This window comes from Cyphomyrmex costatus, unplaced genomic scaffold, assembly GCF_001594065.2.
Source record: "Cyphomyrmex costatus isolate MS0001 unplaced genomic scaffold, Ccosl1.0 scaffold159, whole genome shotgun sequence".
NCBI lineage: Eukaryota > Metazoa > Arthropoda > Insecta > Hymenoptera > Formicidae > Cyphomyrmex > Cyphomyrmex costatus.
Genome location: NW_017275598.1, coordinates 10454 through 32199, shown reverse-complemented (window position 1 = coordinate 32199; position 21746 = coordinate 10454). Strand labels below are relative to the sequence as shown.

At 31.5% G+C, this 21746-nt stretch overlaps 6 protein-coding genes across 7 annotated transcripts; 3 read left to right on the top strand and 3 right to left on the bottom strand.

The window, feature by feature from the left end:
* Positions 1-77: 77 nt before the first annotated feature.
* Positions 78-990, top strand: ND-B8 (NADH dehydrogenase (ubiquinone) B8 subunit). Its single transcript, XM_018536788.1, has 3 exons — positions 78-255; positions 350-456; positions 795-990. The coding sequence occupies exons 1-3, from the start codon at positions 173-175 to the stop codon at positions 881-883; spliced, it is 279 nt and encodes a 92-aa protein (XP_018392290.1). The 5' UTR covers positions 78-172; the 3' UTR covers positions 884-990.
* Positions 991-1793: 803 nt separating this feature from the next.
* Positions 1794-8310, bottom strand: LOC108771464 (zinc finger and BTB domain-containing protein 17). The gene is made up of 12 exons (XM_018536768.1): positions 7759-8310; positions 6731-7253; positions 6336-6609; positions 6037-6234; positions 5798-5965; positions 5213-5405; positions 4890-5141; positions 4053-4291; positions 2973-3088; positions 2554-2772; positions 2259-2491; positions 1794-2144 (listed from the first exon to the last, which is right to left on the bottom strand). Exons 1-12 carry the CDS (start codon positions 7885-7887, stop codon positions 1965-1967), a joined length of 2724 nt encoding a protein of 907 aa, XP_018392270.1. The 5' UTR covers positions 7888-8310; the 3' UTR covers positions 1794-1964.
* A 2012-nt stretch (positions 8311-10322) lies between these two features.
* On the top strand, positions 10323-14912 carry LOC108771493 (uncharacterized). Its single transcript, XM_018536811.1, has 5 exons — positions 10323-11070; positions 11621-11748; positions 13653-13832; positions 13912-14077; positions 14430-14912. The coding sequence occupies exons 2-5, from the start codon at positions 11637-11639 to the stop codon at positions 14629-14631; spliced, it is 660 nt and encodes a 219-aa protein (XP_018392313.1). The 5' UTR covers positions 10323-11070; positions 11621-11636; the 3' UTR covers positions 14632-14912.
* A 187-nt stretch (positions 14913-15099) lies between these two features.
* Positions 15100-15893, bottom strand: LOC108771495 (peptidyl-prolyl cis-trans isomerase NIMA-interacting 4). Its single transcript, XM_018536813.1, has 3 exons — positions 15721-15893; positions 15438-15557; positions 15100-15350 (listed from the first exon to the last, which is right to left on the bottom strand). The coding sequence occupies exons 1-3, from the start codon at positions 15820-15822 to the stop codon at positions 15192-15194; spliced, it is 381 nt and encodes a 126-aa protein (XP_018392315.1). The 5' UTR covers positions 15823-15893; the 3' UTR covers positions 15100-15191.
* A 316-nt stretch (positions 15894-16209) lies between these two features.
* Positions 16210-19583, top strand: Cbs (cystathionine beta-synthase). Its single transcript, XM_018536810.1, has 6 exons — positions 16210-16284; positions 17390-17523; positions 17790-17899; positions 18008-18357; positions 18441-18965; positions 19050-19583. The coding sequence occupies exons 2-6, from the start codon at positions 17441-17443 to the stop codon at positions 19482-19484; spliced, it is 1503 nt and encodes a 500-aa protein (XP_018392312.1). The 5' UTR covers positions 16210-16284; positions 17390-17440; the 3' UTR covers positions 19485-19583.
* Trs33 (trafficking protein particle complex subunit Trs33) lies at positions 19581-21346 on the bottom strand. Of its 2 annotated transcripts, XR_001940639.1 has the most exons (3): positions 21045-21346; positions 20316-20767; positions 19581-19804 (listed from the first exon to the last, which is right to left on the bottom strand). XR_001940639.1 is itself a non-coding variant. In XM_018536812.1 (2 exons), exons 1-2 carry the CDS (start codon positions 21168-21170, stop codon positions 20366-20368), a joined length of 528 nt encoding a protein of 175 aa, XP_018392314.1. In that variant the 5' UTR covers positions 21171-21346; the 3' UTR covers positions 20307-20365. The 2 variants fall into 2 exon arrangements, 1 of the variants encoding a protein (XP_018392314.1); XM_018536812.1 differs by lacking the exon at positions 19581-19804 and having other exon boundaries at positions 20307-20767.
* Positions 21347-21746: the final 400 nt, after the last annotated feature.

The window sequence follows — 21746 nt, the reverse complement described above, 5'->3', positions numbered from 1 at the left end:
ATCAGAACTTACGTTGGTAGTAAGTAGCCTGTGCGTGTGGTTTCACTCTCTCCAATCAGATGATACAATAACAATAGGATTCTAACTTAACCTAACCAAAACACAAAATTGTACAGGATTGAAATTGTGATGAAAGCGATCTGTGTTTTTCTAAGTTTTTAGTTGTTGAAAAATGGCTACTGTGAAATTTGGAAAACACTTGAAAGAGTTGAGAATTCTCCTCTGCCAAACGTCCAAATCTAGTCAAGGCGTTAGGTAAAAAAGTCTTACGACATACACGTTCTATCAGCATCATCAGCCATTCGAATTAATTTCAGTCTCGTTAATTTTTGTAATGTGAACATTACAGAGATTTCATCGAGCAACAATATGTACCGTTAAAGAAAAATAATCCGAGATTTCCCGTTTTGATCAGAGAATGTTCGTCAATTGAACCGAAACTGTATGCGCGTTACGGTATGTAAAGACATATTAATGGTTACATTTGTATTAAGAAACAAAATCAACAAAAACACCATTATGTCCCTCTTAGCATTTAATGAATAATTAGAATAACATATGTTGAATAACCTAGAATGACTATGTTGCCTAAATGGAAAGCATAAATTGTTTATTTTTCGTTTTTCTTCCCAATGCAATCATTGCTTATTTAGGCTGGTTTTGTTATTTATTTTGAATATTAAAAATCTATAGTTTATATTATGTATACTATAGATCTTCAGTATGTACAGTGAATAACAGAATACAATTCTAATTCTTATAAATCATCTTCTTGTAAATTATTAATTTTGCAGAATATGGCGTAGAACGTTGCGTGCCTCTATCGAACCTGAAGTCTGAGGAGATACTTGGGAGGGTTCAAGAATTAGCATCTCAAAAATAGATATACTTTATTATGTTTTATCATATGTGTAATATGTATAGTGTTTTAATAAAATAGTGTATCAAATGAAAGGAGAAAATTGCATTGGCAGGAATCTATTAGATCTTGTATGATAGTCAATTTTTTGTCAATGCTTTCAATGCATGTTAATATATGTATATGTAAATACATATATGGATTGAACTTAAAAAATTATAAAAACTAATTTCAACAAAAATTGCACACAGAATTACCATTTTCTTATAATAAAATGTTTACTTTTTCCTTTGTATATATAATTTTTATATATTAAACAACTAATATTTTATAGAATATGTGCAATATTCTCTACACTTTAAGTAAAATAAAATTGTAAAAAAAAAGAATATTAGAATAAATTTTGATATGAGAATTTAACTAGACAAGAGAGGGCCTAAAAGCATTTTTGCAATCTTTTCTTGTTTTTTTAAAATATTTCTCTGGTGTTAAATCTTTATCAAATCAATGAACTTTGCCAAGCATAAGTTTTATTATCATTTTCCGATATCAAAATTTGTATTTCATTTTAAATTTTGGCTGAAAAATAATAGTCTTTGAACCCAAACTACTTAATAAGTTAATACTTTTGATCCAGTTAAGAATTAACGTTCAGTAAATATAAAATATAACCAACAGAATAGATACATAAATATATCTATAGAACTTCATACTATTAATAAACATATGGCACGTAGAACTTATTGTCTAATTGAAACTTCATCCTATAATGAACATATGGAAGGTTTAATAAACGAAGAATTATCTCTCGTATATGATATGTGCAGTCATATATATGTTTTCAATTTCAGGCAGTGATAATTTACCTATATATTTTTTATAAAAATATATATCTGCAGAATATATATCTTTCTTTTTTTCAAATCAGATCTATGTATGTACAGCAGTCAGACTTTATCAATGCTAATAAAAAACCTGCCTGCAGGCTTTTTTGTTTTTGCCAACAATTATTTGCTTCATCTATAAGGATCTAATATGTCTAATATTCTTTTTTGTGATGTATACTTTCTTTGTATGTAGGAAGGCAAATAATTTAATTATATTTTTATGCTATAAATGGCGGTAGGCCAAAGTCCTCTGGTTTGAAGTCTTCCAAACTTTCTAAGACTAGTGTTGCATCTTTGGTGAGATGTTTAGGAAGTTGAGGATCTGGCACCATTACCACTTGCATCTTAGCAGCAATGCCAGCCTGTACTCCATTTGGTGAATCTTCAAAAACTAAGCACTATATAAACAGATAAAATAAATATAATTTGTATTTTGATTTAAAAATGTATATATATATACACATTTTTTAATATAATATACATATACATGTAAATTAAAATATACAACAAACCTTTAAAGGATCAGGATTATCAGGGAAACGTTTTGCAGCAATCAAGAATATATCTGGATGTGGTTTTCCTCGGGTGACCTCTGGGTCAGAACCACCATACACTTTGTGATTGAACAGATTGAATATATGTTTCCATTTTTGAATTTTTAAATCACTGCTCTCCTGGCTTGAACTTGTAGCTAGTGCGATAGGTATGTTATTCTTTTTAAGATGCTGCAACAACTTTTCTGCACCTACATATAATTAAAATTATTCAACATATAATGCTAAATCACTTTTGTCTTGTATAATTTACCTGGCATAAGATTACAGTGAGGAAATATTTCTTTGTATATAGGAGCAAGCTTATCTTCAAATAATTGCACTGTAATCGGTAGCTGTAACATTTCTATTAAAGTCTGCAAAGCTTCAGCAGTTTTATTACCCATAATCTTTGCTTTGTGCTCCCAACTATATGTTTTTCCATATTCCTGAGTGACACGGTTATATGCTATTGTATACATGGATTCTGTATCTACATGTTATAAAGAAAATTAATAGAAATTATTTTTTAAAATACAAACATTTTAATGTCATGATCGCCAAAAGAATGTCATTATAAAAATATATAATATATAAAATTGATGAGACACAGTGAATTTCTATTAATATAGAAATCGTTAGAGAATATAAAATTGTGCAAATATTATCTAAAATAGTCCAGGACATCCTTACCCAGTAATAAACCATCCATGTCAAAAATGCAATGAGTAACATTATGAAAATCCATTCTAACCACAGATTCTCTTAGGTTATCCACGATATGATCCACCACAGTTTTTATAGGGATTTCCTTTCGTATTTCGAGAAAATTATTTATTCGACAAAAATATCTCGTTCAAAAACACGTGTTACCAACGACGTGATATTTTAAACTAATATTTTCGCTCCGTGATAAGACAATAAACGTTAAACTTATGCAATCAGATTTCGACATGTAGTCATAGATACGATATTGAGCGATACACAGACTCTCCCCCTCCACCTTGATATTTACCATTAATCTTACACGTGATTCTCCAAACCTGATAGGGAACTCTCCACCTGTCTTCACCATTTAGTTATCAAGCAAAGAGAAGAAGTCCCTTACTCAATAATTGTCTCGATAATTAATGTAAAATGTTTATGTCCAGTATTGCATAATGCATAAATTATATAAAACTTAGAGACAAGATCTTGTGAAGTCACAATGAGAATGCAATGTTCATAGTATACACTATGATTTGAGGAGATATAATTACATTGTTTATATTTAAAAAATTTTTACGAAATTCATTCATGAAGTGTATTTAATAATAAACATGGCTAATCAATTGTATATATATACAATTCATAATCTAATATTATCAGTATTAATAACGGTATATATAAAACGTATATAATTAATTATTTTGTCTAATTTTTATATTCTATACAAAAGGCTGATACTATTTATGTACTTATGCATTTAACTAGTTCCCATGTTTTTGTGCCAATCTTTAATTTTTTAAATTCTATGAGAATTACATGCGAACTAATTATTCAGATTATTAAATCAATATAATTTAAATAATTATATAAAACATTTAAATATTTATTGATTTTTTATTTGCATTTTTAGACAAATTTTAAAATTTTACAATATTTAAATATTAAATCTTTTTTAAATTTGAAATTTTATACTGAATTAATACGTTATTGTCGCATGTTTTCTAATTTTAATCAATTGGCACAAAGACATAGTCGTCTTTATTCAAACTTCATCTTAATTTTTATCTATGTTGAATTAAATCATTTTCTGTAACATTAGGAATGCTATAAAAGTTATACGGCAAGTTTGCTGGCAAAAAGTTTTGTAACCCTGGCACTGTGTTGAAGTATGTATTTCGGTCTCTGAATACCGTTTCTTGGACAGTACTAGTGACATCCGTTTGGAAAGTCTGAATAGTAGTTGTTGGAATAGCTTGGATGACTATTGGTTGTGATGCTGAAGCATGAGGAACTGCTTGTATTACCTGTAAAGATACAACATTAAAATAATCCGTTGTGTTAGTTTAGATGCCTACATATTGGGCGAGTTTTTTAATTCATCGATTGATTAATTGCATGATGCGTAGATGCAACATGTTGCACTTGCGCATCATGCGATTGATCAATCGATGAATTAAAAAACTCGCCCATTATATAAACAATAAAATTCATATTTTTTTGACTCACACATTTTTTAATTTAATATAATCCATCTTGGATGCAGTGTAATTTATCTTACTATACTATTTTTCTTAACTTTAATCATTATTGATATACATGTATAAAGTAAAATATTGAATAATTCAATGCCTAAATGATGAAATTATGTATTATTTAATTTTAAGGATGGATTAAAGATATATAAATATCCACTATTTGAAAACTTCTAAAAAGACAATTATAAAAAAATTTGAACCCAATAATTCCGCAAAGTAAAGTATATATAGGACGTTGCTTACAATTTCTTTATCATAAAAATTACAATTGTAATAGAATCAATTTGAAAATTTTAACCCACTCAAGATTATAAATAAAACAAACAATACTTGACAAATAAAAACTTATAAAAAAATTCATATCTACTTGTACTGTTGTTGATTCTGTTTGAGGTATCGAAAGTGGATCTTCTGCAGTAGGCTGCTGTATCGGAGGCTGCGTTTGTTCTGTCGATTGTTGCTGTTGTAATTGTTGATTATTTGTTAGATGCTTAGTATGAGAAGTATTAATTCCGTGTCGACGTTTCATGTGTTTATTATAATTTGGCCAATTTGTAAAGTGATGCTGACACTCCAAACAACTGTATGGACGCTCTCCAGTGTGTTGTCGCCTGTGTGTCTGCAAATGTGAAATAATCGCATTAAGTCGAGCAAAGTATTGTACAATTAGATTTCAATATGATAACTTACAGTTAAGATTCCTTTGAAACGGAAGCACTTCCCACAGAATTCACAGGTAAACGGCATTGCACCGGTATGAATTCTGTGATGTTCTCTCAAGGTTCCTTTTTCTCTAAAAGTGCGTCCACATACAGCACATTGATGCGGCTTAGCACCAGTATGTACTGTTTCATGTTTCTTCAATTGTAAGGGTGTTTTGAATCTGGAAATTTATAACCTTATTTTAAAATCCCGGCTTTATTTCCAACTTTTATTCCACTAATTCTTTAAAAGATATAAAGTTGATGATTTAAATGAATATTATATATAAAGGAGTACGAGAATGAGATGTAATCTATTTCAGAAACAATAAATTCTACTTTCTTTCCTTTCTCTTCGTTATATTATTTTTATATTCTTATATTTTTATGCTATTTTGAAGTATATTAAATATAAAAAAGGAAGCTAAAACTTCATTAATTTATTTATTATATATATATAAAAATATTAGACTCTTTAAGAATGCTAAACTTGTAAAAAACTTTAAGCACAAAACGTTAATTAACGATTTAACTATAGATTTAAGGAAGAAAAAAAATGTATATTTTTACTTACGCTTTTGTACATTGAGAGCAATTATATGGCTTATCTGGTGAATGAGTTAAGAAATGAGCTTCTAAATTTCCTTTCTGTATGAAGCTCTTACCACACTGATCACATGTGAAATTTCTGACACCAGTATGAATACGTTTGTGTGTTGCAAGATTTGGTTTTGTCGAAAATCTGAAAAGGTAAATTTTCTGATTAATGTATAAAAATTCTCTAAAATATAATTTAAAAAAATAGATTATTACCTTTTATCACACTGGTCACATGGAAATCTATTCTTCATAGTGTCAGGCAAATGGCATCGATTATGGATACATAAAGCACTTTGCTGCCTGAAAGCTTTACCACAAGTTTGGCACACATATGGCCGTTCTTCGCTATGAATTGTCTTATGAGAATCTAATACTTTTTTATGTACAAATGATTTTCCACAATCGTCACAGCTAAAAGTAAATTAAATGATATTAATATATGATTATTTACAAAATTCTTATATAATATTAATATAACAATGTTATACAATATAAATATAAATAATTGTTACCTGAACTTTGCTTTATTCTTATGCCTTTTAACATGAGTAAGAAACCCATAATACTTATCATAAACTTTACAACATTGCACACACATATACTTGGCTTGTTGATTATGCACCGTTTCATGATGCTCCTCTAATGCTTCTAAAGATGGTAATTTGTCATTACAATCTGTGCATAACCAAGGATATCTGTCCAGACCTTCTGCCTTTTTTCTTCCATGTTTTGTTGCATCCATTGTTCGTGTTTCTCTTATTTCTAAATTTGATTCTGTTTCTTCCACTTTAAAAGTACATATTATATTAGATTTATGATAGATATAGATATATATTATATATAAATTTAAAAAATAATAAAACAAATAGTATGAAAAATAAACACATTTTTAATAGATTAATCTTACCAGACATATAATTATCTACAATGTCATCTGCATCATTTTGTTCCTTGTCTACTTGAGAAGATATATGGAGCTCAGACTCTTCTTCAGTCTTTTGTATTTGACCTTTCTTCTTTAATTTTTTCTTAGTTTGTTTGGGAGAACTCTTCTTTATCTGTATCTTACACTTCTTCTGTTTTGCATTCTCTTGCATTTCTTGAGTTTCAGAATTTGCATTTTTATTACATCCCTCAATGAAGTAAGAATTGTTCAAGATATTGACTGTTTCCTCATTGATATAATTATCAGGTAATTGACATTGAACAATCTCCTCCCTATTGTTGGCTTCATCCTTTGGAAACTCTACAGTTTCCTCAACGCAATCTATATTTGGTTCGGTCAGTTGTGGTTCGGACTTTGGATCTATTAGCAATTGTCTTAGAGATATTTGTGCTTGATTGGTCTTCTCAAAGAATTCATTGCACTGGTTCAATGAATCACAGCAGTCTATGCAAACCATGAGTGGCAAGCCATCTGTTATTACAACCTGTATAATCATAATAGTTATTGAAAATAAAAGTATCAAAAGTAGATTTATATAAAATAAGGATATAAAATTTACAAGTAAATTATTAAAAAAAAATAATTTTATTATTTTTTAATGATATAGATTTAAGCATTATCCTTGCAAAATCTGTTAAGTTTTTAATATAAAAGAATGATGCATAAAATTAAAGTTTATTTATGACCTAATATCTCTATTATTTAAATTTCCAAAACAGATAGATATTTTGCTCAAGTGTGCTAAATAAATTAATAAATTTTAATAAGCCTAAATTTCTTGGATACAAACATATAATAAAATAAGGATATATATATTAGAGTATATTATTTTATTAAATTTTTATTCTTAATATTAAAAATTGTTTCCTTCAAAGAAACTATATAACATTGTGTGTGTGAATAAAATACATTTTAGTCCTCTTAGATCAGACGGTTTTCACGGTTTTCACCAAGGAAACAGAGCTGCCGGTTATCCATGGTAACAGTACCTGTATCTGTAGGCATTTCGCGATCTTGGCCTCGATCGCGAGCTTCTGGCCCTCGGCGTCGTAGATCCCGATGAGACTGTCCTTGGTCTCGGCGCATAGCCGGCAGAGTTCCGGCTCCGTCATCGTCATACGGTGCGTATGCAAAATCGTCGCCGTCGTCGTTGTTGCGCGCGAGATCGTCGTACGCCGTCGTCGACGTCGCGCGTGGACGCATCGCGTTCACCCCCTAATAAAATCGTATGTGTCGCGCGCGCATCATCGTATCGCGCCGCACGCGTAGTACGAGAACCCGGGGACAACACCGACCCGGATTGCAGCGGACATGTTGTACCTACCTACGCTCGTGCAACGAAGATACCGCGGTCACGGCCGCGCTAGCGATGAGAGGCAAACGACTTGTTGCTCCGCTACGCGACGCACCGCTGATCAATCGAACAACCGGCCGGATTATTCAACGATTATCCACTTTGTTCTTGGAAAGCAATGAGTTAAAGATATATACACCGCGTATATCTTTTCATATACTTCACAATATACTGCAATGGTCCCACCAAAACATATACAATCGTCGGAACGTTTGTTTGGAGTAAAAAAACATTAGACTTTACGAGCACGCACGCGCATGCGCCACCCGTTTAGTTGATATGGTTGAACCGCGTTTACCGATAGTCGGTAATAATGAATAGTGGAATTGTTTTAAAAATTGAACATATATATATTTTTTATTTTATTTTATTGTATATACCAACAATTATTCATTACATATACAAGTATTCATCGAAATACAGAAATTAAACGAATTGATAAACGTATGATTATATTTTTTCTTTATTTTTGTTCTTACAGTTTTGTCTTTATTCTAATGAAAAATATAAAGACAAATTTTATTTATTATATATCTTCATTAGATCTGCGTTGCTGAAATGAAATTTGTTAAGCAAGTGTCACTTTTTACTGTCATTTCTAATAGATACTTGGCTTAATTACATGATGTTATATATCTATATACCAAGTACGCGACATTTACCTAAACGCACCGAGACAAAGGAAAGTAAATGGTCATTTTATTTGATAACAAGAGACGTTGAAATTATAGCGTCAATATTTCTAAAGTTATTTTTTGATAATTTAAAAAAAAAAATTAAATTTTGGTTTTAAAATTATTTCTGGAAACTCATACAGACAACTTCAATATAAGCAACATATATTTTTATTCTAATTCTAAACTTTTATTCTATAATTATAATTGAATTGCAGAGCGAGAACTAACTACCTGCAGAAATTAAACGTTCAGATGATGAAAAATTTTCATATTCTAAAGATGAAGCTCACACAAGCCGATCAACACGCATTTACATTAATTTATTTGACCCGTAAAAATGTCCGGACGAACCACTTAAAATTCAACAGGCGTGTTAGCGAAAGTCTACGTTTTCTCGCAAAGTCATCACGTCAAACACAGTCAAACGGCCCTGCTGAACAAACATGCAAACATGATCGTGCCGTTAATCAATTATCTACATATTTGCGAGTATTGCGGAATGTATACTTTTTTCCGAGAACTTTTGACGCAGCGTTATTTCAATTTTCATGCTTTCGTGTACTCCCCTTTCACTCAGCATTGACAAACAGAGATTTTACTTTCCACTTTTCATATAATCTGCGAAAATTGAACTTTAAAGATATAATTTTGCTTTAAAATCTGAAATTTATGTTCCACAGCAAAAAATCTTCTTAAAATAATACAAAATCTTTCTATAAGACCGTTTATATATGTGACTACATCAATGATTAGGAAGGAAGAACCATAAACGGTCAAGATAGAATTTTTAGTGCTGAAATAATTCTCTGTATATAAACTTATGTACTACATATAATATTCTATATATAGTCTTTTTCAAGCACCGTAATTATTTTTGATCTTGAAACGCAAGCCGATTAAACTATAAGTAATAAAATATTACAAATTAATTTTTTAAGAGTATTTTAGAGAAATTATTTTAAATTTGTTTTCTGTGACTAAACTATAGTGTACGCTAAAGTGAGATAGGTGTATATTCGATATTTGTTAAAAACGAGAAAGAGTGTTCTAATGCAGTTTAATGCAGTTTAATGCAGTTTAATGCAGTTTAGTGCAAGAACAGAAAACAAACCAATTACCTTCGAGCTTTCTCTTTTAGAAGTGCCCTTTAAATTTTATATCTTTTATGCAGGATATATGATTGCGCGCGTTGAAACAAAGAAAACTATATAATCAATTAGCGCTTAGTGATTCTTTAATATGATTGGTTCCTACACTTACACATTCAATTAGATCCAGCGAAGAGCTAAAGGCGAAAACTAACAATGTTAAAGAAACACTAACTGATTATAGTTTTCTCTGTTGAACGCAGCTAATGTAAATCCAGTGAGAAATGACCATCAGTTATTAAACATCAAATCGACGAAATCATTATATCAATGTTGACATCAATTCAAGTCATTTCTCGTTTATTAAAATTGTAAAACATTTTTATTTTCAAGGTTGACTATAAAAATTAATTATATATGTATAAATATGATCTTTGCGGGATATTGGACATGAGCTAATAAGTTCACGTTTAATCAACTTGCAAACAGATGAAAATCGAAAGCGGACTTCCGAATAATTATTTTAGAAAATATCGTAAGGCGCAAAGAACTCGGAATTAGAACCATATTAAATTCAAATGATGCGCTGTAATGATTCCGGATTTTAAATCTCTTTTTGGCTGCAATAACTGTTCTATTCATTTCATTTTTAGGGGTACATTCTACAATTCAAATGTCATCACGTGTTTTATCCACTTTCATATCCACGCGATCATTGCCGCCTGGCAAAGGGCGGGAAAGTCTTTTTCTGCAAGGCTCTTTCAATATTCGGTATTTTTTTTTTGTTTTTTTGGAGAAAAGGTCCTTTTCGCATCGAGGACGGAAGAGTTTTTGAGCATCACTTGAAGTATTGTCGGAAATACGTCTCTACGCCCGAGCGTGGTCCTCCTTACAAAAGAGGGGGAGAAAGGGAGTCTTCGTGACGGGCGGACCCGTCTCTCGAAAACGTTGTTGTCCGGGTGGTAAAAGTACTGACACGACTACACGACGTGTCCTCCTTGTGTATATATAGGGGTGCCTGCCAAGAAGGTATTGCAGTTCTCCATGGAACGTCTGTAAGACAACATCATAGTGGATATCCAACCTTTTAAAGTTTCTTTGGTGGAGACATTCAACCACTCAATTGCAAGAAAAAAGATTAATTTAACAAGAAAAGCACTCGATTGCAGCTGATCGTGTCAGGTAAATTAATTTAAATAATATGTGTGAATGATATTATATGTAATTATAAGATTATATATTTTGATGATTTATGATAAGAAGTTAGATTACACCAAAATTATATCATTCCATGTAAAACGTTAAAATTTATATTATTACAAATTAATCAAATTATCACAAAGTAATTTTAATCAGTGTAATTAAAATTTAAAAAATTACAACATTTATATTTAATATTCAAAATGTTGAAAATGAATTCTACATAATCGATATTATATTGTAACATTATTTGCAAGAAAAATAACATTTACTAGTACTTTTGAATTGAAGTAAATATTTATGTCACGTAAAAAAAATAAGGTTGATTGAGCGTAAGGTATCACCCTGTATAATATTGGAATCATGAAACCGGTTTGAGAGTTGATTCTTCATGAAAGTTCAGCGATATTTAAATTCATAGATAACGAAGAAAGCGTTAATGATCACGATGGGATAAAGATACTTCTAATTAGAACAGATCATGATGATTATGTTCAGGCATATTAATTTCATATTTCTTTAATGATCGTAGCGTAAAAAGAAGAAAAATGATAACATTCGTACTTCTTACTGCTTTGGTGACGTTGTCCTCCGCCCAATTTCAACCACAACCCAGCGGTCGGATTCTAGAATCACCGAATCCAGTACTTTGCGCGCAGCGTAAGTCTCATATTTATGTTAATATTATTAAAAAGAAAAGCATAAAAGTCAACGCAAGTTTTTGTAGCGGAAACATTATTTATATACAATTATTTCATAACGAAAGAATATAAACGTTTCGACCATATTATTCGTAGTTTTTTATAATTCAAATATAATTATAAAATTATTGGATAATAATAAACCATATCTATATAATTATATATATTATATCGTTTACTTTTCGCTCGCACATTTATGTATCATTATTTTGATCAAAATCTATCCAAATAACATAAAAACAACTTCTAAAGACATCTTGAATTTTTTAAACATTCTTTGCATGGTTTCTTTCAATTTCCATGTTACTTATTGTTAGAAATGAGAAACAATTTAAAAGAGAGAGAGAAATAAAGAAAAAATGTGGTGTAAGATTAATTTTTAATGATATTTAAAAATTAAAGGTAATTAATTCGATGCCATTATTATTCTCGGCTGATAGAGGAAATTGCTATCGCCAATATTAATTTAATACTACTAGATTGGTGATCTTCCACTAATAATAAGATAAGTAATATGTTCCCGCGATGCTTAAAGATCTACGCTGGAGAGAGTCTTCCTCATTCCCTCAACAATGGTTATCCAAGGAAAAAACCTCGAACTAGAGAAAGTATTTTCAATATTTGTTATTAAGAAGAGGCCGTGACCCATGATCCTATGACGGAATTCCTCCTACGTTTGATTCTTTACTTCCTACTCCGCCTCAGTCCGCTTCGAGGTCATTGTTTTAACGCCTCGACTCTTCTGACTCTAACGCGTTCTCTTACATCGACATTCAATATTAGTTAATACCATTATTAATTATACGTGACCATCCAGCCTTACACCTCGCGTTTTTCTCGGTTCACACTCGTTATAGAAAGTATGACGATGACACCGACAGCAGTGTAACTCGAACACATTTGAATTGGAAATGTCCTCGTCCTCGTCGTAAGTAGTACGGAATGTCGATTGCCACTTTCACGTTCATCGTTTTCGGTTGGGTCGGAAGTGGTGATAATCTATCATTGTTAAAACGTTCACGCTTATCTAATCCAGAATGGAAAATCTTTAGGAACCAATTCCTAGATTCTCGTAAACTATATTGTAATCCAAGATAGTTCGTAGATAAACGATTTATCAACCGAATTTTTCTCCAAGAATATACATCTTGAAATCTTTTGGACTATAGTTTCTAGATTTTGATTCAGAATAGGAAATCTTCTAGAAAACTTCCCATTCCTAAATGAACTATATTATTAATCAAGATAATTCGTAGGTAAAAAATTTAACTATCGAGTTTCGTGCTTTAAAGAACGTATCAAATATATCCCACAGAAGGAGATTAAATTTTATTTAAAAATTATTCCTGTTTTTTAAATTCTATTTTTATTAATTTTTCATTTTTAATGAAATAAGATGAATTTGTTTTCTTGATTCTATAAATATCTTATAAAAAATCTAGTGTAGAAGAATTAAATTACAATGAAAAACTGTCTGATGGAACACTATCGACAAGCTTTTAGACTTCTAAGACGAAAAAATGTGGCACGCACGAAACTCAGATAACCGATTATTCATTCATTAGGCGTAGTCCTATCCACGCGTTCCAAGGCACACCTCATAAAAAAACTTTCTTTTTCTTTATTTAGAAAGTGACGATGTAATCAGCATACTATACAGGTGCCAATGTCTAGGTCGTGACTGTGGTCGTCGAGGTCACCGTCACGACTGACACTAATTTCGTAACTTTCACTCCGGGAATGAGCAAAAGATCTCCGGCTCTTCCTAGTAAACTCGCGCGTTCAAAGATATTCATAAAGATTATAGCCTATTGTCTGTTGCCTATCTGATTTGCTCCATCTTCTAATTACGGTTTTTTGCAGGAACTATCCATCAACGATTCAATGGAAAAGGCTATTACTTTTCATGGGCCGATCCGAGGACAGCTGGACAGGAGGTAGATTGGCTGTCAGGTAGAAACTTCTGCCGACAACGTTGTATGGACCTAGTTTCATTAGAAACCTCCGCCGAGAACGAGTTCATCAAGAGCCGCATCGTTCAAAGTATGCATGATTCTGCAAGTTGAGCCTGTATTTGTGAAGCAAAAACAAAGGATGACGAAATGAAACGTTTCTCTTGTAGACAAGGTAAAGTACATCTGGACCTCCGGTCGCCTCTGTGATTTCAAAGGCTGTGACCGGCCGGATCTACAGCCCCTTCACATCAATGGCTGGTTCTGGACCGCCGAGTTGCAGAAGCTCGCGCCGACCAACGAACGAAGTCAAAACGATTGGTCTGAGAGTGGCGGGTAAGACTTATTATTCACAGTATAACGCATTCTTATAACAACCTGTAATTTTGTATGCAAAAATAACGCTTATTAGAATGCTTATATCAAGATGTATCGAAGCCAAGAGAGTACAAATGCTACTTTCATTATTGAGATCAAGGATATCGAACAGTTGTGATTAGATCTTTTTCTATCCAGTGTAAATCCCTGTTATTGTCTGCTTTGTAATCAATGATCTCTGTATGTACATGCATATTGTCAATACTCAAGGTCTAATATTCAACTTCCTCAAATATATACGTGACAAAATAACAAAAACAATAATAATGTATATATCTTGCAAGAATTGTTTTGGACAATACGTTTTTAGCATTGGCAAACCGCAACCTGATAATCGAGAAGCTCTTCAGGGCGGCGCTCCCGAAAATTGTCTTGCAGTCCTCAATCAATTCTACAACGATGGAGTGAATTGGCACGACGTGGCATGTCATCACAAGAAACCATGGGTCTGCGAGGATAACGAGTCCCTTTTAAGATATGTTCGCTTTAACAATCCTAATATTCGTATATAATGGAAAAAAACTTGGAGCAATGATAGCTTGGTTTGAATAGGTTTAAGCACACCTATAAAGTTACAATGTTCAAAAGCGCATCTATGTGACACGCCAGTGAAGCGACTGAATAGTATATAGAACATATTATTTATTACTATTGTATTTAATACTTCCATACTCTCATTTGCCCAAAAAGCATAAATTGTTTAATGGAAACTTTATGCATGTTAATTTCAGAAAATATCACTATTTATATACCTAGATATAATCATAGATACACATGAAAATTTATATTTAATAAAGAGACTGCAGTTCAAGATTTATAGATTTTATAGTTTATATACAAAATTATATATTTTCCTAAAATATAATATTATACTAATTATGTATTCAGATAGCAATAAATTTATGAATAATGAATAATTAACGAATTTATTTATTATTAAAAAACATCATTTTACTTTATATGCATCAATTTATGGCAAGTATTATTAAATATAATAATATATATTTACTTCATTAAGTATACGTAACAAGTTTTACAAAAGAGTTTAAAAAGTTTTGGCAATTACTGTTGATTACTTTTTACCTTCCACCATTATGATGTGATACCCGAACTTCGTTTTTACTGGTGGATCTGTATAAACTGGAGACCCCAGGCTAGAAACTGGTAATGCAAAAGCAGCGTCTTGGAAGGGTCCTACCATGGAACCTCGTGTCATCCAACCAAGATCACCCTTTAAGGTAACAAATAACAAAATGCAACACGTTTCCTCTCCAATTATTTATATATCAAGAGAATATAAATATATTTTTTGAATTACCCCAGATCTGGCTTTGTCCTCGCTGTATGTTGCTGCAACTTCATTGAACTTCTGACCAGCCTTCAATTTCTCCAACGCCTCCAATATCTTGGACTGCTTCTCGCATAAGATATGTCTAACCTGTGCCCAGGGAAATAATTGTATATGAATAGTTAATAGTAAAAGTCTATTTGTATACATAACATTTGTAACTGGAGTAACCAATCATTGAAAGTCCGATTACGGTGTGACATACACATCACTGTCAGATAAATTCCAAATATGTCAAAATGCATGTCCTCACCTTCACCGAGGTCCCTCCTTTCTTTTCTGTTTTCCCGCCGCCACTCTCTTCAGAGGATTTTCCCTTGCCTTTCGCGACACCGGCGTTCTTCTTCGGCGGCATCGCGTGCTACATAACTTTGAGTTACGTCAAAATCAGTCTAGGCATCGTCAACAGGAATAGAGTGTTTAAAGATTCAGAGGCGACTGTAGGTAAATTTTACGGATGATAATGAAACATTGTAGTATAGCGCCATAACCGATTATCGATGACGAAGTTGCTCGAAAATTCAAGCTGTCGAATGTGGTCATGTGATACAGAATTCAAGGCTGGAGATATTAAGGGGAATATAGACACGTGTAGTGTATACGATTTTCAGTGCACTCCAATCCAATTCCGGTGTAGGCTATAATCAACAACTCGACTCTGTGATACACTATATACATACATTTTAAATCTTATATTTACTTCTCTTTTTATTTCACATTTGTATTTTACTTTAAGTTTTATGATAAAACGTGCTTTTGTGTCTGGCAAGAATCCGCATTCCGCAATATTATACTATAATTAACGCTAATAATAGTGGTAAGTAAATTGAAATCATTGTGTATTTATAGTCACGAAATGGTAGTTGATGGTAGTTCACTTAGATTTTTCCGATTGCTATCATGTTTTGTAGTAAATTATTTTTACTGACAAAGATATTTATGACTACAATTTATAACAATCTTTGCAAAATATGTTTTCGTCAGATTCAGCTATCTGAGTTATCACATTTTCCATGGTTTTATCTCCAGAATATTCTTGAACTTTAATTTAATTGTGCAATATTGTGCAAAAAAAACAAGAAAAGAATTGCAAAAGAAGTGACTTTACTACTACATTAATTTTTATATCTTGCTGTTAAGTTGTTAACCAATTTTCAAAACTTAATAACAAAAACATATAAACTTTAAGATCTCTTAAGATATTTAAGATACATTTAAATATGTATATAAATATATAAATATATAAATATTTAATGTATTTATAAATATTAGATATAGTTTATATACAATATGTTAATAAAATCATTCAGTGTTTATATGATATAGATAATACATACAATAAGATTGTTTTACTGAATAAGTAAAACAATCTTAGTGAACATAAGTCGAAAAAGCTCAACTGTTTCTGAGATATGAATATTTTTTTGTATGTAGCGTCATAGATGACTTACTAGCTTCTACACTGTTCTCATTTAGTTCCTATATTTCGTAACAGAAGATTTCATCAGCAAAAAATTAATTATCATCAATTGGCAAATCTATATATTATTTGAGAGAGAGAGAGAGAGAGAAAGAGAGAGAGAGAGAGATGAGAGAGAGAGAGAGAGAGAGAGAGAGAGAGAGAGATTGTACAGTTACAACTGATTACGGATAACATCTTCAGTTATGAAGGATTTTGTAAAAATTTAATGAGGACATTTAGGATATGATTTATCAATACTGAGGTAAACATCGCATGAGGCATATAGAAGGCACTAAAAAGTCATTCATAATGCTAATATACAAAAAAATATTTATATCTCAAAACGAGTTGAGCTGTCGACTATAATCACTAAGATTTTATATTCACTGGTGGTATATATCTACCATATATACATAAATAATTCTTTAAATGTCCTTTACATTATTGTAATTTATTACAGCTGGTGTTTTTATTTGATTGATAAACGAAGGAAAAGAGAGACTATAATATAATGGAACTAATCCGGCCAGACCGACCATCTAAGTGTACATATAAAGTAAATGGGGAAAATTCGCCGCATACGAAACAAACGGAGTAAGTTTGTCATAACTGAAAGTTTTACAAGAAATTTTGTTATGTATATATATTGTATATATGTTATCTTGTTTGTATAATTTACATTTTTTTTACAATTGCGCGATATATGTTACAGTTGTGTACTAATTGTAATAGATGAGAAGTTGCACCATATGCTTTGAGATACAATATCAAGTTTATCAGTACATCACACAAATATGTGTGATGTTAATATGAGATATTAATATAATATATATAATAATAAGCTTTACGTTATTTTCTAGATTTCCAAATCGTAAGAAGATATTGCCAAATATTTTAAGTGCAATTGGTCAAACACCTCTCGTTCGGCTTAATAAAATTCCCAAGGCTCATGGGATCAAATGCGAAATGTGTTAGTATAAATTTGATATTAATTATATTAATTATATTTTATAAAATAGGAATTTTCTTTTATAAGTAAAAAAAATCTGATGAGAAAATTTATCTATGTTATATATAGACGCTAAATGTGAATTTTTTAATCCTGGAGGATCAGTCAAAGATAGAATTGCGGAGAGAATGATCTCGGATGCGGAGGAAAAGGGTATAATAAAACCGGGATATACAATCATTGAGCCAACAAGCGGTAATACTGGAATCGGTTTAGCCATGGCCGCAGCGGTCAAGGGCTATAAATGCATCATCGTGATGCCAGAGAAAATGTCTAATGAGAAAGTCTATGTGCTTCGCGCTTTGGGTGCAGACATAGTTAGAACACCGACCGAGGCTTCTTGGGACAGCCCAGAAGCGCATATCAGTGTTGCTCAAAAATTACAAAAGGAAATACCCAATAGTATTGTTTTAGATCAGGTGCCTTATCTTAATATCTTTCCTACATATCCTTAAAAAAAATAACGATGTTTTTAATATAAATAATATTAAATATTATATAGTATACAAATCCTGGTAACCCATTGGCGCATTATGACCAAACTGGAACAGAAATTTGGGAGCAATGCGATGGCAAAATAGATTATGTGGTACTTGGTGCCGGCACTGGTGGGACCATTTCTGGTATTGGTCGAAAATTGAAGGAATTGTCGCCTAATATACAAATTATCGGAGTTGATCCTAAAGGCAGCATTTTGGCGGAACCTCCTGAATTGAACGAGAACGGCGTTGGTTTTTACGAAGTAGAAGGTATAGGCTATGACTTCATTCCTACGGTGTTAGATCGTAAAGTGGTTGATGTGTGGCTAAAAACTGAAGACGACGAAAGTTTAAAAGCGGCGCGTGAATTAATTAAACAAGAGGGATTGTTGTGTGGCGGTAGCAGTGGTGCGGCACTCGCGGCGGCGTTAAAAATCGCCAAAGGCTTGCCTGCGGATAAACGTATGGTTGTTCTTTTGCCAGATAGTATACGAAATTATATGACGAAATTTGTATCAGATCAATGGATGGAAGCTAGAGACTTTTTGGTAAATTTTTATAAATTATGCATTTGAAATATCGTAAATTTATTGCAAATATTAAATATTTACTACATTACAATTTACTTTCAGGTGTCCGAACCTCCAACAGAAGCGAGTAAAAGATGGTGGAACTTACCAGTATCAAAGTTATCAATAAAGAAGCATATAATAGTAAGAGGAATGCCATGTCAAAATGTCGTGGATTTCTTGAAATCCTCTAATCACATTCAGCAATTGTTAGTAACTGATGCAAAGGAAACAAAGGTGCTAGGCGTTATCACACTGGATGCTCTTTTATCCAATTTAATATCCGGTTCGGTGAATGAAACTGATTTCGCTGAGAAAATCATGAATAAACAGTTTACGAAGGTCACAGTCTCGACTACAATCGGTAAAGTGTCACGTATTGTTGAAAAAGAATGCTATGTTGTAGTTGTAGACGATAATGATGCTCTAATCGGACTTGTAAGTCGAAGCGAAATTTTTGATTTTATTACCAAGGATAATGATAGTAACGCGAAATAATAACATATCATAACATCTATTTCATGTTGTATGTGATCAAGATTGTCACCTGTGTTGTGTGTTTAAATATTTAAAATTGATTACGTCAAGAAATTTTGTTTTTTTAAATATTATATTTGATACTATAATTTTATATTAGTATAAATATATGGAAATTATCGAGAAATTCAATGTGTCACTACGCTACCTGGTGGGAGAAGTCGGAATTAGCGCGATTAATTTTCTCTTAAGAAGACAGATCCTATTGATTAGGTTACCTACTTGCAGTAGTTCGATCAGTGGCACTGGCACTAGATGAATATGCCGCCTCCATCGAATTTCTATATACATATAATGGAGCAAAATATAATAGAAATTACTTATACATGATATACAGAGAATTGTCAATATGGAATTTATACATCTATTTAGAATATAGTGTTTTTAAATAATATGATTTTTCTTAATGTCTTTTACAATGTTTATACATTTTAAGCATTTAAGCTGTACTTTTTACTTCTGTTATAATTTTATGACTATTTACCAATGTAAATGCAATTACAAATGAATGAAATAAAAAAATATGACAAAAATCATATAAATGTAAATATTTATTAATTCCTTATTTTTTATTATGTCTGGGATCAGTTTAAAAATATATATATATATATATATGTTGCACAAGATGAATATTAGAAAATGTTTTAATTCTGATTATATTAATAATATATTGTTTTCCATTAAATACAATAAAAATATAGATGAGATATGATGAATTCTATTATACTTAATATAATAAATATCTACTATATTTTCTCATATTTCACATGAAAGATTTTGCTGTATGAGTACCTTTTCACAGTTTTATATCTTCTTATTTCTTGAGTCGCTCAGAATGGCTATTAAATTTTTTGAACTTGAACATGAAACTTGCAGCTTGGTAATGTAGTAGTCTCTGCTGTAACAGTGCTAATAATACCAAGATTTGCTAAACTACCACGTAGAAGACCACAAGTAAAAGCCAATAGACGAGGGCTCTCCTTGAGATACTGTTTACTATTGCTTGTACCAACTTTATCCAGCAATCTAAAGGCATTGTCTTGCAATACATACACTCCGTGATGGTTAGTTCTGAGATTATCGATTTGTTTGTGATACAGACTAGACCAGAAGTCTGTACAGATAAACTTGATCATATCCAATTCATCCTTGAACCTGCTCCATTCTCGTGTCAATCGTTCAATAATTCTATATCCAACGCTGAATCCCATGTATTCTAAACGCGAAAGTTCCTCCTCACCTTCCTATTGAAAATTAAAAAATTGAAGAATTGTGTACTTTTGTGACAAATAACATTACTTGTTAATTCTCAGCAAACTAATTATATGTAATGTACCTGTCAGTTATAATTTTCTGCTCAATAATATAACTGTAATATAACACGCGTGTGTATATTATATACAACAATATAACACAATATGTTATATTATTATATTGTTGAGTAAGAACTTATAATTAGATATATATTACATGTAACTTAGTGTGTTTGCTGAGTTATTCCTGTCACAATCAATTACTCACTGCAGTATTAGACGATCTGCTTAAAACATAATTAACCAACTCGGCATGCAAATATTCGAAGAGACAGTCGTCCGCTTCCCCGGTTGAGCTAGGGTTCGCCTTGGAGTCAATTATCTGTTGCTTCATCGTTGTTCGATGATATCGTTTCTTATTTTGACTCAATTACGGACAGTTTATATTTTCTTATGTAACTTGCCGTATAAATGTATCATTTACAGAAAAAAGAACGTCAAACAACTTGAACACACAATCGTCAACTTTCCTAGATTGTTGATTGAAGAAAAATTACTTTCACTACGCAATACGCGTCTAACTGCAAAGTTCTTGACGTATTCACAAAATATGATAAAACATATGATATCTTTGACAGATTCGCGCATGCGCTATGAAGTGATTGATAATACAGAGTTGCACCATGGTGTGCACCACACTGGTAACCATGGAAACTGTAAAGGAAAGATAATCCTCTTTACTGTAAAAGCACGCTTACTCGCTGCAGGATAAACATTTCATACACCGAGGAGTATAATTAATTTCTTTTTACATTTATAAAAGATATGTTTCAGTTTATATAATCACATTGATCTTCCTTTCGTATATTATAAAAATCTTAAGAAGTAAGTATATATATATATATATATGATATATTAAATTTCTCTCTCTCTCTCTCTCTCTCTCTCTCTCTCTCTCTCTCTCTCTCTC

What these genes read in the sequence shown, in the direction of transcription:
- ND-B8 (XM_018536788.1), top strand. Translation starts at nt 173, where the DNA reads ATGGCTACTGTGAAATTTGGAAAACACTTGAAAGAGTTGAGAATTCTC. An exon ending in AAATCTAGTCAAGGCGTTAG is followed by an intron (nt 256 to 349) that starts GTAAAAAAGTCT and finishes TGAACATTACAG; the next exon opens with AGATTTCATCGAGCAACAAT. An exon ending in GAAACTGTATGCGCGTTACG is followed by an intron (nt 457 to 794) that starts GTATGTAAAGAC and finishes TTAATTTTGCAG; the next exon opens with AATATGGCGTAGAACGTTGC.
- LOC108771464 (XM_018536768.1), bottom strand. Translation starts at nt 7,887, where the DNA reads ATGACGATGACGGAGCCGGAACTCTGCCGGCTATGCGCCGAGACCAAG. An exon ending in AAGAATAAAGCAAAGTTCAG is followed by an intron (nt 6,235 to 6,335) that starts GTAACAATTATT and finishes ATTTACTTTTAG; the next exon opens with CTGTGACGATTGTGGAAAAT. An exon ending in AATGATTTAATTCAACATAG is followed by an intron (nt 3,089 to 4,052) that starts ATAAAAATTAAG and finishes AATACGAAAGGA; the next exon opens with AATCCCTATAAAAACTGTGG.
- LOC108771493 (XM_018536811.1), top strand. Translation starts at nt 11,637, where the DNA reads ATGATAACATTCGTACTTCTTACTGCTTTGGTGACGTTGTCCTCCGCC. An exon ending in TCCAGTACTTTGCGCGCAGC is followed by an intron (nt 11,749 to 13,652) that starts GTAAGTCTCATA and finishes GGTTTTTTGCAG; the next exon opens with GAACTATCCATCAACGATTC. An exon ending in GATTGGTCTGAGAGTGGCGG is followed by an intron (nt 14,078 to 14,429) that starts GTAAGACTTATT and finishes ATACGTTTTTAG; the next exon opens with CATTGGCAAACCGCAACCTG.
- LOC108771495 (XM_018536813.1), bottom strand. Translation starts at nt 15,822, where the DNA reads ATGCCGCCGAAGAAGAACGCCGGTGTCGCGAAAGGCAAGGGAAAATCC. An exon ending in AAGGAGGGACCTCGGTGAAG is followed by an intron (nt 15,558 to 15,720) that starts GTGAGGACATGC and finishes CCCTGGGCACAG; the next exon opens with GTTAGACATATCTTATGCGA. An exon ending in AGGACAAAGCCAGATCTGGG is followed by an intron (nt 15,351 to 15,437) that starts GTAATTCAAAAA and finishes GTTACCTTAAAG; the next exon opens with GGTGATCTTGGTTGGATGAC.
- Cbs (XM_018536810.1), top strand. Translation starts at nt 17,441, where the DNA reads ATGGAACTAATCCGGCCAGACCGACCATCTAAGTGTACATATAAAGTA. An exon ending in CCGCATACGAAACAAACGGA is followed by an intron (nt 17,524 to 17,789) that starts GTAAGTTTGTCA and finishes GTTATTTTCTAG; the next exon opens with ATTTCCAAATCGTAAGAAGA. An exon ending in ATAGTATTGTTTTAGATCAG is followed by an intron (nt 18,358 to 18,440) that starts GTGCCTTATCTT and finishes AATATTATATAG; the next exon opens with TATACAAATCCTGGTAACCC.
- Trs33 (XM_018536812.1), bottom strand. Translation starts at nt 21,170, where the DNA reads ATGAAGCAACAGATAATTGACTCCAAGGCGAACCCTAGCTCAACCGGG. An exon ending in GCAGATCGTCTAATACTGCA is followed by an intron (nt 20,768 to 21,044) that starts GTGAGTAATTGA and finishes AATTTTCAATAG; the next exon opens with GAAGGTGAGGAGGAACTTTC.